Here is a 16,745-nt window from a genome sequence, read left to right as displayed (position 1 = left end):
GTTTTGAAAAACAACTACATATGTGACATATATATTGTACATGATTTTGTTCAAGTATGTTTCAAAGAGACAATACATAATTTATTTCAATAGTTGTAGTGAGAATGTGGTTTGAATAAATGTGTTTAAATATAATCAGTGGTGAATGTGATCATGCTGGATGATGCAGTTTGGAAAACATATTTTCATTCTGTTATGTACCAGGGTTCTTTACTTACTGGTGGGCCAGTAGCACCAACTTGACCCTGAGGACCTTGAGTACCAGGTTCACCGTTTGGGCCAGGACTGCCATCTGAGCCTTTAGGGCCAACTTGTCCATCAAGTCCCTAGGTCTCATAAAAATGGCAGATTAGTTCACGTAAATAACTTCAACAAAACATTACATTAAAGAGTTTCACATCTACTTATGTGAAACTCCTGACTAATCATTTTCTTTTAGCTCATTTTCATTCAATTAAGTATTTGCAATCCTAAGGTAGAGACTTTAAAAAAAGCTATATTAGAAAATAACATACTATCCAGAATTAAAAGACTTAAGAAAGGAAAAGATTAAACAATGTAAAATTACAAAGCCGGTTGATGGTTGATCTCAGCACGGAAATAAATCTTTGATTTGTGTTTCTTATAATATACTGCAGTGGTGTATCTCTCATCTTGGTGTCTTAAAGAGGGGCAAAGGTGCATCAGAAATGTGAATAAGCCTATTGTCTAGTTACATATTACTGCTAATGAACAGATTTCAACTATATGCATAACATTTATGTATGGAAGGTAGAGATTTGATTAGGTGGTACATTCTTCATTTCAAAAATGGTCAATCATGTTAATCAACTTTGTCAGAAAATTGGTAGTTTTGGGGAAAAAAAAGAGTTTATGCCTTTGGAATGAAGGAATGCACATACCACAGTAGTTAACTAAGCGAAAGATGAGGTGCTGTTCCTCGAGCTTGCGTTGAGCTCACTTTACAACCTTCCAGACTCAACATTGATTTCAATAACTTCAGCTCATAACCACTGCTCCCATTTTTTCAGTCAGCCAGTGCTGATAATGGTTCTGCTGCTGCCATTTATAGCTACTCCTGATCAATCTTTTGTTTCTTAACCTGTCCCATTACCACCTTCCTTGCCTTGCACCATCATCCCTTTTATCATTTAATCACTCCTGCCCTCTACCCTATCACAGACTTTCCCTTTTGTTCTCTCCTTCCCTCCCCACCCTCCTCCCCCCCATTTCCCTCAAAAACTTTAACTCTTTTAACATCTTCCAGTTCTGATGAAAGGTATTCGACCTGAAACGTTAACTCTGTTTCTTTCTCCACAGATGCTGCCTGACTTGCTGAGTTTCTCCAGCATTTTCTGTTTTTATTTCAGATTTCCAGCATCCACAGTATTTTGCTTTTGAACATCAATGGTGTATTTGATTCATCAATCTTAATGATTTGAAGGAAACTATTGCACAGAATCTTTGCAAAGTCCAGACTCACAGGAGGCCCAGGAAATCCACTAGATCCTTTAGCACCGGGTTCCCCTCGTTCACCCTGAAGAAAAAAAAAACAATTTATTATTGAAATGATTGACAACTTCTTCTGTAGAAGTTCTGTGCCAGTTAATTATCCTTTTAACCATGCTGAGTTCATTATCCAGTATCTCTACCAAAAGTGTCCTACACAAGTTTTGCTTCTTAATCTTAACAATCCATTTAAGAATCAAATGATTTGTTTACTAAACTATATCATCATAGAATCATAGAAGTTTACAACATGGAAACAGGCCCTTCGGCCCAACATGTCCATGTCGCCCAGTTTATACCACTAAGCTAGTCCCAATTGCCTGCACTTGGCCCATATCCCTCTATACCCATCTTACCCATGTAACTGTCCAAATGCTTTTTAAAAGACAAAATTGTACCTGCCTCTACTACTGCCTCTGGCAGCTCGTTCCAGACACTCACCACCCTTTGAGTGAAAAAATTGCACCTCTGGACCCTTTTGTATCTCTCCCCTCTCACCTTAAATCTATGCCCCCTCGTTATAGACTCCCCTACCTTTGGGAAAAGATTTTGACTATCTACCTTATCTATGCCCCTCATTATTTTATAGACTTCTATAAGATCACCCCTAAACCTCCTACTCTCCAGGGAAAAAAGTCTCAGTCTATCCAACCTCTCCCTATAAGTCAAACCATCAAGTCCCGGTAGCATCCTAGTAAATCTTTTCTGCACTCTTTCTAGTTTAATAATATCCTTTCTATAATAGGGTGACCAGAACTGTACACAGTATTCCAAGTGTGGCCTTACTAATGTCTTGTACAACTTCAACAAGACATCCCAACTCCTGTATTCAATGTTCTGACCAATGAAACCAAGCATGCTGAATGCCTTCTTCACCACCCTATCCACCTGTGACATATCACTGAAGGAGGACGAGTGGTTCATGTCCTATAAATAGTCAAAATTTGAAAAATAATTTTGACAGCTCAGTGATTCCATGCTTTACAGCTTCCTCAAAAAACATTGCTTCAAATGCAGTAATTAGTATGATGGATGTATGTTTGTGTTTAAACCAGCAACCAGCTGTCAGGGATGGATTTAAACCTAAGTCTTAGAGGTGAACTTAATGGACTAACCAATTCAACACCCACTCCTTCTTAAATGCTTATATCATTAATGTTGAATTAACTTCAAGGGTTTAAGAATTTTTTATTTTTGGCATGAAGCTATGCTCGATTTAGTCCTTGATGATTACTTTATAATGGTAGAGGTTATGCTCCAGAAAAGATCTTAGCAGAATCTTCAAGAGGTTCATTTGTGAATATTTATCCAGTGAATATCAAGTCTATTTAATTTACTGTCATGTTTTACTTACAGGAGCGCCACGAGGGCCAACAGAGCCTGAAGGACCAGCAGGACCAGGCTCGCCCTGGAAGAAAAAAGGAAGCAATCAACATCCGAAGAGAAGGGCTATTTTCAAACCGTAATTATCAAAAGTAATAATGAATGAAAAAACCATCACTGACTCATCGATAAATATACCAATACTGATTATTAGATAATAACAGCGGCATAACATGAATCTAACATTTGCTATGTGGTAAGTTTATATTATCATAAATAAAAACAGAAAATGTACTGAGCTCTGATGAAAGAACTTTGCCAGTAATGTTAACCTGTCATCTCTTTTCAGATGGTGATGGACCTGCTGTGCACATTCAACATTTTTGAATTTAAAGATTTCCAACAGTAACAGTTTTTACCTCAAGCAAACACTATCAATAAATACTTTATAAAAGAGTGAAACAGGAAATTACCCTTTCTCCCGAGGGACCTGCTTGACCTTGTCGACCCATAAGGCCTTGAGGACCCTGTGTGAGAACAGAAAATAAAAATACTAGAAATATAAAACTTCGAACGTTGTAACCCAAAACAACTGTTGAGTAAAATGGTAAGTGAGTCTTGACAGAATCATATACACTTACTTTAGAGCCATCTTTACCAGGTGTGCCATCACGACCTTTAGGACCAACATCTCCCTGTCAGAGTAAAGATGTGCATATGAGATATAAAGTTTATCACATTCAAAATATTTAGTATAAAACGGCAATATGTTGAGTATTTGAATGAAAATGACTCTTACTTTGTCACCTTTTGTACCAATACCACCTGGACCACCTCTTTCCCCTGGCACACCTTGCATTCCTGAAGGCCCCGCTGGACCTGGAGGACCTGGAGGACCAGTAGGGCCCTAAAGTTAAGCAAAAAGGTACTATATCATGGTGTGTCTTCATATTTTCTACAATTATTTTTTAAAAATGAGGAAAACACAGTCAAAAGCATTTACCTTGGCTCCTTCGGGTCCAGGGCTGCCAGAAGGGCCTTGGGGACCCGGAGAACCAGCAGGACCTTGGGGTCCACTTTCACCTGGAGTACCAGACTCACCCTGGGTGAGACAAAGATCTCAAATATTATGCAGTATTAAGGTTAAAGGACAGAAGCATTTTGAAATATAAATTGTTGCTGAACTTACCTTTGGTCCTGGTACTCCTGGGTTTCCAATTGAGCCGGTGGGACCCTATTAGAAGGAAAAATAACAAAAAAAAGTCAGATCTATTAACATCACTTTTGTACATGTTGATAAATTGTAAATGACACGAATGACATGGAAATAGAAGTAAAATATTAATAAGGATTGATATATAGAAAGACTGATTAAACGCTTTCCTACCGGGTCACCAGGTTTGCCATTTTCACCAGGGATACCTGGTCCACCGTTTTGACCCTTACATGGAAAGAGAAGCAACTATAGTCAAATGCAAATCAAGCTGATTTAAGTAAATCCATATTAAATTCTATTTTAATCCTGACTGTCAATACTGGTAGTAACCATTCCTGCTATACACAAATCTAGATAAAAGCAATACCCAACTACTTAAAGTTTTACCGTCTTTACTAATGGTTCTAAATTAGCCTATTAAATATGGATCCCTTCTATTTGTTTTAAGCCCAAACAATAAAATTAAAACAGAACTTTATTTTTGGTCAGCTGGGTGTCTAACACGCATGGAAACACTTCAATATGCTTCAAATCCTCCAAACTCTACTTGTGAGAGATTCATGCAGATAGAGAGAGTTTCTGGTTGCTCGACATACACATACTCTACTTACCTAAATCCAGAGAGTTTAGGCACAAGATTTAGGGACCCCTAAGTGTCTGCAGAGGTATTGCTAAATCATGCAGTCTACCAGTAATCATGCAGTAAGCTTCTCATTGCTTGTCCGGCAAGGATTACCTTACCCATTAGGACACTGGCTTGTTGGGTTAGTTGGAGCTGTGGGAAGAATCCCAGCACATAGAATGAGCTAGATAGTTACAGTGGTGTAATGGTTATAGTATTGGACGAGGAACCCAGAAATTGCAAGTTCATAATCCCTATTTAGCAAGTTGTGAAATCTAATAAACCTCGTAGTCTGTGGACCGGCATTTTATGAAAGCTGCTGATTTATCATAAAAACTCAACTAGTTCACTAATGTCCTTCAGTGAAGGGAATCTGCCATAAGCATAGTGAAGTGTTTCCATTCGCGTTAGACACCCAGCTGACCAAAAATAAAGGATTGAGTTTTAATCCTTGATGAAGTGGCCCAGCAAGGAACTCAATAGTACAAACAATCACATCAAGTAGGTGGCCCACTATCACCTTCTCAGGGTAACCAGGGATGGACAATGAATGCAGCCTCAATAGAATTGCCCACATGGGCCCATAAGAAATGCCACCATTTTTCTTAAAAAAACACATATTGGCTGCATAATGCAGGAGGCTGAAGAGGACACAGCCAGGGCTGGGGGATGCGCTGGTAGCTCCACCTCCCCATGGAGGGTGGATACCAAAGATGTGCCCATAATGGTGCTTCCATCCACCTGCCCAATGCAAAAAAGATGATCTCCCACTGACCCTGCAAATTCCGGTGCTGGAGGGCATTGTTAGATATGATCCTGGCAGTTATGCCATGATTGTCTGCTGAGGGATTTTTAGGTCAGTGTCACAGATTATTCAATTAAATGCACAGGACTTTTACAATAAGTACATCAAACCAGTTATACCTGGAAGCCTTGAGGACCTGGAAGACCTTGCTCTCCTTTTTCACCTGCTGAACCCTGAGTAAAGAGAAAATCACTTAACACATTGCATTTTAAGAGAAAGCAACCACATGAAAGTAATTATATAATTAGCCGAAGAAGTTAAGGTGTACTGTATCAAGAAGAAAACCAAGTTTGAAAATTGTTCGTGAAGCAATTTCTGATTAGCCATATAATTATCTTCTTGTCCGTGTATAAGTTTTAAGGTGACCATTAATGCAGTGACAGCACACTGTTATTGTTTTGTATCAGTTATCGAAGTGGAGATTAAACAGTTCACCACAGGGAGGAAGACCAGCTCTTAGTGATCATTTACAGAACAGCATGGCCAGAGGCCAGGAGATACATGCCCCAGAAACACCCTCAGCAGGAGAAGAGGGCAGGTGTAGTGACACCAAAACAAGGCTAGTGGAATAGGCACTAAACATCATGAGGGAAAAGAAATACATTTACAACACATGTGTGATTATACAACAGAAATTTTTATCTTTCCTACTTTACATATATATCAAATTAAAAATCTTAGCCCATTTAGCAGTTTTAATTTAATGTCATACTTACAGGAGAACCACCTGGACCGGAGGCACCTTGCTCACCATCTTTACCAACTGAACCCTGTTAATTTGTTCATGTGAAGGAATTAAAATTAAACTGTAAATACTTTTCCAATCCATATTATGCTTATTCTTGATATTATCTTTTATGCTGTGAATAATATGCTAGTTACTTACTTGGGGACCAACAGACCCTGGAGGACCTCTCTCGCCATTCTTACCAGGTTGACCCTTATGAGAAAAAAACTTGAATCAAACAATTGAGATTTAAAATAAACATTCATCATTTCCACGATTTAATTAGCAGAAAATAAAATTCATAATCGTAAAAGAAATAAAAGCAATGGTTACTCAAATAACCACAGACGATTCTCCACAAACACTCTAAAATGACATAAAATGGATCCATATGTTGGAGAACACTTACATCATTACCCCTTGGACCAGGGAAACCTTGAGGACCTGTTAGACCTCTTGGACCAGTTGGTCCAGGAGGACCTTGCAAACCTCGTTCTCCTGGAAGACCCTGGTAATAAAAGTGAGATAAAATGAATTGCTATTTTCTCTCACTGTTTCTTCTTTCTGAAACCATGTTGAGATTAACTCATGCTTATACAGACAAATGAATTTAAAATACATAACTACCACAGAACAAAAACAGGGACAGGTTTCAACGAACCTTTGGTAATTGTTGGTGAAGGTAACACGATGAAACAGTGACCACTGTGTTTCTACTGTAAATATTATCCCAGTAATTAAATTCTAATTTAAACATAGTAAACATTAATGGTGAAGTAAGATGACTAACAGGACCCAGCAATATAACATCTTCATATTAAAATAATTCATAGATGGAGAAGAGAGGTAACCTAGTAACTTGGTCTGCCACAATTGAAATATGTTGTATGTCTGAAAATTACCTGAGGGCCAGGTTTACCCTCCGCACCAGGGTTTCCTGGACTTCCAGTGGCTCCCTAAAACAAAAGAAAGGTTGTTGGAAATTAGAACATGTCATTATTGTATTAGCACCATAGGCTAGAAATTACTGAATGCAATGTTATTGTCTAAACACTTAATGGACTTGTATCAAATTCTGCTCTTGACTACTTGAATAAAGCATTAACCCATTTATTTTATATGATGGCATGTAGTTTTATAAGTGAAGTTCTTACGATATACAGTATTTTCTTACATTTTGACCAGCAGGACCAGGATCGCCACGATGACCTGAATCACCCGTACTACCTCTAGGACCAGGAGGACCAGCTGGGCCAGTTTCTCCTAAACTACCCTGTTGTAGTGAGAACAATATATAAATAAATATTTTAAAATATCAACCAATAGAAAAACCATGAGCATGAATTAATGATTTTATTTTAAATGGGCTCAATTGAGGGTATAAAGCTTTTCTAACCTTTTCACCAGGACGACCCGGGAGACCCTGGGGTCCTCGGAAACCAGAAGGGCCCTAGTAACAAGAACAGAAACAATAACATTACATTGATGAGCTTAGCCAAAAGATAGGGAATTTGCAGTTCTAGACTGTGGTAGCTGAAATTCCTGTCATCATTAATTTTAGCAAAAAAAAGCATGAGAATAAAATAATGTCTTATGCTTAAAACTCACACTGGTTATTTTACCAAAATTTGCAATGACAATGTTTCAAATGATTAGAGTTATGTATAAAGCAAACTTCTACCCAAATTGCAGCCTATAAATTGATACAGCAAAGCTATGCACAATTTTATCTAAATCTCCAATATGGTAACAGGTATGTAATTGTTGTTTCACTATACTGATAAAACGAATCAAGAAATAATTCACTACAGATAACAGCAACAGAATTCAGGACTGTGCAGCAATTTTGTCACTTATCAACATCAACAGTTCTGCAATAGAAGACTCAAATCTTGAGGGTCATCTATGCATCATTTATCAAAACAGATGCAACTCCATATTCAGACTATAATTTAGTGCTCTTACTGATGCAGTATATTTAACAAGGTTTAAATGTCAGTTTTATTGAGCTTTCCTCTGTGGACGGAACTTCGCTCAACTATAAAGAGTGTTTGATGAATACTATCAATTAGCTAACAATGACAATTGATGAGACCATTAAAGATTACATTTCTGGTGCATTGCAAATGGGAATGTTGGCTCCGATTCAATATGCAAAGAGCTCAGCTGGCTTTTTTCCAAAGAAACTTTACAAAACTATGGAGGTGCTGGTGCCAGCAGCTTATTATGGATTACAATCACTCAGAGTAAAGGATGTACGATAGACATCTAAATTGAATTTCTGAAGCTGTATGGAAAGTAATAGTTTTCACTCATTTGGTTAGTGGCTTAATGGTAAATATACCATACTAAGCCAAACAGGCCAATCTTTCCCTGGTCTGCGATGAGTTAGCTGATTGTAGTGAGGTACTAGCTGATGCACTATAATTGGCCTCAGCAACCCTAGAGGGGAAAAGTAGCCAGAATGCATATTTCTGATCTCAATCCAGTGCCCCTTGCTGAGGTGCATGCCAAGTAGTCTGCTGGTACACACTGTCTAGAGTCACATATGAAGAACAAAGAGGGGGTAAATGACAACTTTATTGTACCAGTTCTTCAATGAACATCACATTTTTTTTATTCATAACATGAAATTTTTGTGTGGAATTCCTCTGCAAAATACAACCAACACACTATGGGGTTTAAATTGGTTAACCTCTGAAAACAGGCACGGGGATCACAGTGCGTGATTAGCCCATGCCCGGTCATTGAGATGCAGGCAGCAGCAGGAGGCCCTGATATCGGGAGTGGCTAGCGCTTCATAAAGGCAGCCTACACCTCTTAAAGGGGAGGTGCACTGTGGATGCAGGGAGACCTGGAATTGGTGCGGCAACTAACTCTGTTCTGGAATATACTGAAGAATGTCTGGGCCTACAAGAGAGCGTTCACCAAGGTTTTCGGACAACACACTAGAAACCTTGGAGCAAGAGGTGGATGCACAAAGGGCCATCCTTTATCTGTGGGGGGCAGGAGGCCCTCCAGACACAAGCTGAGGAGGCAATGGGAGGAAGTGGTGCACGAGGTGAATGCCAGGAGCATCGCACCATGCACATGGATGCAGTGCAGGAAAAAGTTCAATGATTTGACACAAGTGGACAAGGTGAGTGACTTCAAATGTCTAGTGGCATATCCTACCAACTGCACCACTAGCCTCATCCACTGCTCCACGCACTACACCCCCGGTCACCCACCTACCAAGAAACTCTTTCCATTAATGCGCAACTCTTCAAAACGGATTGTGCACCTCACCCTCACACAGTACCACTCTTGCAAGCCGCACACCCAGAACTCACAGGTCACACACACTGGCAGTTATCCAACCATGACAGCCACATCACCCAAACATCTTGCAGGACACTCACTGACACATTTTCCTCTTTCTTGCAGGGGAAGATGGCGCAATACAGCAGGCAGCAGGAAAGACCTGGGGGAGGAGAGGCATGCCTACACATCCTCACCCCCATGGAGGAGACATAAGAACATAAGAAATAGGAGAAAGAGTAGACCATACGGTCCTCGAGCCTGCTCCACCATTCAATAAGATCATGGTTGATCTTTGACTTCAACTCCACTTTCCCGCCTGATCCTCAAATCCCTTGATTCCCATAGAGTCCAAAAATCTATCGATGTCAGTCTTCAATATACTCAACGACTGAGCATCCACAGCTTTCTAGGGAAATGAATTCCAAAGATTCACAACCTTCTGAGTGAAGAAATTCCTCCTCCTAAATGCTCGACCCCTAATCCTGAGACTATGCCCCCTAGTTCTAGACTCTCCAGTCCGGGGAAACAGCCTCTCAGCATTTACCCTGTCAAGCCCTCTGAGAATTTTATACATTTCAATGAGATCACCTCTCTTCTAAACTCCAGATAATGTAGGCCCATTCTTCTCAATCTCTCCTCATAGGACAACGCTCTCATCCCAGGAATCAATCTAGTGAACTTTCTTGCACCCCCTCTAAGGCAAGTATATCCTTCCTTAGGTAAGGAGACCAAAACTGTACACAGTACTCCAGGTGTGGTCTCACCGAGGCCATGTACAAATGTAGCAAGACTTACTTACTCTTGTACTCCAACCCCCTTGCAATAAAGGCCAACATATCATTGGCCTTCCTAATTGCTTGCTGCACCTGCATGTTAACCTTTTGTGTTTCGTGTACTAGGGCACCCAAATCTCTCTGAACACCAACATTTAATAGTTTCTCACCATTTAAAAAATATTGTGTTTTTCTATTCTTCCTACCAAAGTGAATAACCTCACATTTCCCCACATTATACTTCATCTGCCACCTTCTTGCCCAATCATTTAACCTGTCTATATCCCTTTGCAAACTCTTTGTGTTCTCCTCACTGTTTACTTTCCCACCTAGCTTTGTAATGTCTGCAAACTTGGATACATCACACTCGGTCCCTTCATCTAAGTCATTGATATAGATTGTAAATAGCTGAGGCCCAAGCACTGATCCTTGCGGCACCCCACCTGCCAACCTGAAAATGACCTGTTTATTCCTACTTTCTGTTTCCAATCCGTTAACCAATCCTCTTTCCATGCTAATATATTACCCCCAACCTCATGAGCCCTTATCTTGTGTAACAGCCTTTTGTGTGGCACCTTATCAAATGCCTTTTGAAAATCAAAATATACTACATCCTTTTATCTATCCTGCTAGTTACAGCCTCAAAAAAACTCTAATAGATTTGTCAAACTCGATTTTCCTTTCATAAAACCATGTTGATTCTGCCTAATCATATTATGATTTTCTAAGTTCCCTGTTACCACTTCCTTAATAATAGATTCTAGCATTTTCCTGACCACTGATGTTGGGCTAACTGGCCTATAGTTCCCTGTTTCCTCTCTCCCTCCTTTCTTGAATAGAGGGGTTACATTTGCTACATTCCAATCCACTGGGACCATTCTAGAATCTAGGGAATTCTGGAAGATCACAACCAATGCATCCACTATCTCTGCAGCCACCTTTTTTAGAACCGTAGGATGTAAGCCATCAGGTCCAGGGGATTTGTCGGTTTTTAGTCCCATTAATTTCTCTAGTACTTTTTCTTTACCAATATTAATTACTTTAAGTTCCAAACTATCATTAGACCCTTGGTTCCCCTCTATTTCTGGTATTTTTTTGTGTCCTGTATGGTGAAGTTAGATACAAAGGGCCGATATTAGGAGGGCGATATTAGGAGGGTGAAACTAGAACCAGGGGGCATAATCTTAGAATAAGGGGCTGCTCTTTCAAATCTGAGATGAGGAGAAACTTCTTCACTCAGAGGGTAGTAGGTCTGTGGAATTTGCTGCCCCAGGAAGCTGTGGAAGCTACATCATTAAATAAATTTAAAACAGAAATAGACAGTTTCCTAGAAGTAAAGGGAATTAAGGGTTACGGGGAGCGGGCAGGAAATTGGACATGAATTTAGATTTGAGGTTAGGATCAGATCAGCCATGATCTTATTGAATGGCGGAGCAGGCTCGAGGGGCCGATTGGCCTACTCCTGCTCCTATTTCTTATGTTCTTATTTGGCATACAATCGCAGGCTAATTGCAGCCACTTACCTGTGCTTCCGGGTTTCGCGCTGGAAAGCTACGCAGCGGGCGGACTGCTCATGCGCAGCATAGGCTGTCAGCTGGAGGAGCCCTGTTTAAAGGGGCAGTCCTCCACTGACTGATGCTGCAGAAAATAGGAAAAATTACAGCATGGAGCAGCCCGGGGGAAGGCTGCTCCCAGGTTTAATGATGCCTCACTCCAGGTCTTATTGGATGGGGTGAGGAGGAGGGGGAGGACAGAGATCTTCCCCCCGGCGGGCGGGAGGAAGTGACCTGCCTCTGCCACCAAGAAGGCCTGGCTCGAGGTGGCAGAGGAGGTCACCAGCACCACCAACTTATCGCACACCTGCATACAGTGCAGGAGGCGCTGCAATGACCTAAGTAGGTCAGCCGAAGTGAGTACACTTACTCATTTCCCTACACTCCGTCTGCCACATCACCGCCCCCACCCCACATCTCCTTCTGCACTGCCAACACTACTCTATCACATCATTCCTCACACCCACTCAAAGCTCATCCTCATCTTACCTGCACTTACTCACCTCGCCAGTACTCATCCCACCACTACCACTTAACCCAATCCTCATACAATCTCATGGCTCTATCTTGTACTCACCCTCTCATGCATCTCTTTCATGGTCAGCCTCACTCAACCTGCCACTACCTGCGCTGCAGCCACAGGGCATGCATCACATATGTGCAGTAGGAAGCGTAAGGCAAATGTGTCGTGAGCATGAAGGGGATGCACAAGGGTGTTTGAGGGTTTGTCATGGTTTTTACTTATATTTAATTTCTGATCAACTCACATAACATATTATATTGGCACCACTACTGCCACGTCTTTGCGAATCTTGTCTGGTTTGTGCAATAATGCCCTTTCCTGAGGATCACCATGAAGACCCACAACTGATGCCACCCATTGTGTCACTGCAGAGTGGGTGTAGGAAACTTCCAAAAACACATGCAATTGCACCAGCAGCCAGAATAACTAATCCAGCAACTAACCTGTAACTCCTGCATGATCCCTTTAAATAGCGTTAATGGGGTCCTGTTGAAGTCCTGTTCAGCTGTGTGAGATTGAGACAATGCGTAGGCTGGAGCTTGGAGTTCCAAAATGCTGCCGACTGCTTCGAATCAGCATTGCACACTGATTTACGTCATAATCTCCCTACTCTACATGCTGCTGGTGTTCATTTTCCGACCACCTTTACTAAAATTGCGTCCTGCGCACATCATGTCGGAAGTGTGCGTGTGCATCTCAGATGACATTTTTGAGGCTTAGGTGTCCGTGTAGCGCCTACCAAACTGGTGCTACACGGCCCAATTTCACCCCCATATTTTTTAAAGGGGGTAACTTTACGAGTTTTCAACATGTGCTGGCAATGGGTGAGGTTTTCCACCATCATTGGATACATGAATATATACTCCTTCAATGTACATTTAGGTTTAAGCTGTACTTAATTGATTAAGTACTGTAGCTGGTAAGGACGGTTAGCATCATCACATTAATTTATGTTTTAATTGAGGAATCCAAATAAAGGGTCAAGATCTGTAAGTGCAGGACTTCAACAAGATGAAATGAGTAGAAAGCAATGTAAATCAAGAAACAGTGATGAAGTGACACCAAGTTTGGGTTCTAAAGGTTTGAAGAAGAGGGGAGGGTGGAAAGACTAAGAGATAAGATGCAACTCCCCTTATTTTGACAGTGACACTTTCACATAACATCCACCTTATTTTTTCAACATTACTTTTACAATCGATGACTATCATCTTTCATATGAAACAATGTTTTCTCTTACCACACTTCCAGGTCGACCCTCTGGACCAACTGATCCTTTTTCACCTGTTGGGCCTCTTTTGCCTTCTTCTCCAGCGGGACCAGGAGAACCTGGATTTCCATTTCTCCCCTGCAGATAAACAAGATAAATAGTGCGACTTTACACTCTGTCAAAAAGGTGATGGGCTGCAACTCGACTATAATGTTGCACAAATATTAGAAAATATTAGAAATGCATTGCATGCCAGTCAGCATCTGAAAGTAGAAAGATAACATTTTGGGTGTGATCTTCCCTCCCAAATTATTACCTGAGTATTGATGCTGACTGACCTGCTGTGCAGTGTAGCTGTGTAGCATGTTCTTTTTTTACTTCAGATTTCAAGTTCACATTTTTTCCTTTTATCTCATTCATTTTATGTTCTGTTTTAGCATCCGGATTATGTTTTTTTTCCTTTAGGATTATTCAAGGAAACAGAACCATAAAAATTCTTTGCCATCTTGGGGCTATTTGTGCATTCCATTCAGATTTGCCCAGCCATTGAAATTACATATATATTGGATTTTTGTGGCAATGTTACCAGTTTTTAAATGTCTTGAAATGATTTTACAATTGACCTCTGTGCTAATTAAGAACTGAAACCATTCAATACAAAACTGAGAGGAATGGCAGCATACCGTTCTGTATTATGGGATGCCATTCCTACCTACTCCAATGTAAAATATGGATGTTTCAGCAATTAAGTGTACTGGAAGGCATATAATTCCATTTTCATGACAGCTGCAATAATATACTGAGTAACCAAACAAATAGTTTTGTCCAAATATTTTTTTTGCTACAATGCAAATTCAACAGTATTCAGCTTTGTAACTGAAAAAATGTAATGTAATTCAAATCAAAACTGTAAACACATTTGTTGCATCATTGGTTTCACATGATAATACATTAAAGAAAATGTAACTATTACAAGATTGAGAAATAAGTTTGTTGCTATAAATAGAATTACATAGAATGTTACAGCAGAGAATCAGGCCATTCGGCCCAACTGGTCTATGTTTATGCTTCACACGAGCTTCCCCCCACCCTACTTCATCTAATCCTATCAGCATATCCTTCTATTACTTTCTTCCTCATGTAATTATTTAGCATCCCTTCAATGCATCTATGCTATTTACCTCAACCACTCCATGAAATACAACAAATTTCAATGGGCAGGCACATATTATAGGAAGATGCATCGTAGTGATCATAGAATCGTAGAAATTTACGGCACAGAAGGAGGCCATTCGGCCCATCGTGTCTGTGCCGGCTGAAAAAGAGCTATCCAGCTTAATTCCACTTTCCAACTCTTGGTCTGTAGCCTTATAGGTTATGGCACTTCAAGTGCATATCCAAATACTTTTTAAATGCGATGAGGATTTCTGCCTCTACCACCCTTTCAGGCATTGAGTTTCAGACTCCCACCACCCTCTGGATGAAAAAAATTCTTTTCAACTCCCTCTAATCTTTCTACTAATTACTTTAAATCCATGCCCCCTGGTTATTGACCTCTATCTAGCCCCCTCATATTTTTATATAACTCAATTAAATCTCCCAATAGCCTTCTCTGTTCCAAAGAAAACAACCCCAGCCTATCCAATCTTTCCTCATAGCTAAAATTCTCCAGTCCTGGCAACATCCTCGTAAATCTCTTCTGTACCCTCTCTAGTGCAATCACATCTTTCCTGTAATGTGGTACCAGAACTGTACGCAGTACTCTAGCTGTGGCCTCACCAGTGTTTTATACAGTTCCAGCATAACCTCCCTGCTCTTACATTCTATGCCTCGGCTAAAAAAGGAATGTATTCCGTATGCCATCTTCACCACCTTATCTACCTGACCAGCTACGTTCAAGGATCTGTGGATATGCACTCCAAATTCCCTCTCGTCCTCTACACCTCTCAGCACTCTCTCATTTATTCAGTACTTCCTTGCCTTGTTTGCCCTCCCCAAATTCATTACCTCACATTTCTCCAGATTGAATTCCATTTGCCACTTTTCTCCCCACCTGACCAGTCCATTGATATCTTCCTGCAGTCTACAGCTTTCTTCCTCACTATCAATCACCTGGCCAACTTTTGTACCATCCGCACATTCCTTAATAATGCCCCCTACATTTAAGTCTAAATCATTGCTATATACCCCAAAAAGCTAGTGACCTATTACTGAGCCCTGCGGAACCCCATGGGAAACAGCCTTTCAGCTATAAAAACCCCACCCGTCGACCATTACGCTTTGTTTTCTGCCACTGAGTCAATTCTGGATCCAACTTGCCACTTTTCCTTGGATCCCAAAGGCTTTTACTTTTCTGACCAGTGTGCCATCTGGGACCTTGTCAAAAGCTTTGCTAAAATCCATGTAGACTACATCAAACACGCTACCCTCATCGACCCTCCTTGATACCTCCTCAAAAAATTCAATCAAGTTAGTCAGATATGACCTTTCCTTAACAAATCCATGCTGACTGTCCTTGATTACTCCATGATGTCTGCAAGGATGCGGTTGATGGCAATGAAGGAGATTATGAAGTAACCAGTAATGGCTTAAAATCTATAGATCTACTGAGACTTGTAAATGAATCACTGTGCATGTAATGACCAGTATTATCAAGTTATTTTTATTGGAGGATTATAGAACTAATGATTATGATCTGCAGTTCCAAAGGACATCATTTGGAAACCACACATAGTTTTTTTCCAATCACAATATAGTTCTTCTTTATCTTCACTAGCACTCCAGTGGGTTTTCTTAACTTTTAGTTTTATACATTTATTGACAATGTTAAATATATACATTTCTTTATTGTTTCTAGATTACCACTGTCACCCTTTGATATGTTTTTTTCTATTACGCTATGAAATGAACCAACACCTTATCAATCATTCAGCAAATGTGAATTATTTAGAAATGTCTAGAGGTCAATTTCATTATTTTTACTTTTCCAAAATGTGATATTATTTGGCCATCACTTATTAAAATTATTCTCATTCAAAACTTTATTCATATATCTTTTTCTCCTGGCTTACATTAAAAAGTCTAAGCAAGAAAACTTACAGGGTCACCCTTGGGCCCAGTTTCACCTTTTCCTCCATTTTTACCTGGTTCACCCTAAGAAAGAATACACTTCTTGTTAGTAACG

General features: G+C 40.2%; 1 protein-coding gene across 1 annotated transcript in view; it reads right to left on the bottom strand.

The window, feature by feature from the left end:
• The window catches only part of LOC137323782 (collagen alpha-1(III) chain-like), a 72,690-nt gene that overhangs the window by 17,079 nt on the left and 38,866 nt on the right, over window positions 1-16,745 (bottom strand). Inside the window, exons 19-36 of the mRNA XM_067987705.1 lie at window positions 16,661-16,714; window positions 13,592-13,699; window positions 7,599-7,652; window positions 7,377-7,475; window positions 7,105-7,158; window positions 6,612-6,710; window positions 6,362-6,415; window positions 6,192-6,245; window positions 5,595-5,648; window positions 4,220-4,273; window positions 4,022-4,066; window positions 3,836-3,934; window positions 3,632-3,739; window positions 3,474-3,527; window positions 3,306-3,359; window positions 2,864-2,917; window positions 1,484-1,537; window positions 219-326 (exon numbers count right to left, since the gene is read on the bottom strand). Coding sequence (XP_067843806.1) covers window positions 219-326; window positions 1,484-1,537; window positions 2,864-2,917; window positions 3,306-3,359; window positions 3,474-3,527; window positions 3,632-3,739; window positions 3,836-3,934; window positions 4,022-4,066; window positions 4,220-4,273; window positions 5,595-5,648; window positions 6,192-6,245; window positions 6,362-6,415; window positions 6,612-6,710; window positions 7,105-7,158; window positions 7,377-7,475; window positions 7,599-7,652; window positions 13,592-13,699; window positions 16,661-16,714 — 1,260 coding nt within the window. The remainder of the gene's footprint in view (window positions 1-218; window positions 327-1,483; window positions 1,538-2,863; window positions 2,918-3,305; window positions 3,360-3,473; window positions 3,528-3,631; window positions 3,740-3,835; window positions 3,935-4,021; window positions 4,067-4,219; window positions 4,274-5,594; window positions 5,649-6,191; window positions 6,246-6,361; window positions 6,416-6,611; window positions 6,711-7,104; window positions 7,159-7,376; window positions 7,476-7,598; window positions 7,653-13,591; window positions 13,700-16,660; window positions 16,715-16,745) is intronic.

Source organism: Heptranchias perlo, chromosome 7, assembly GCF_035084215.1.
Source record: "Heptranchias perlo isolate sHepPer1 chromosome 7, sHepPer1.hap1, whole genome shotgun sequence".
Taxonomy (NCBI): Eukaryota; Metazoa; Chordata; class Chondrichthyes; order Hexanchiformes; family Hexanchidae; genus Heptranchias; species Heptranchias perlo.
Note: the sequence above shows the minus strand (reverse complement) of the source record. Positions and strands in the feature narration are given on the sequence as shown.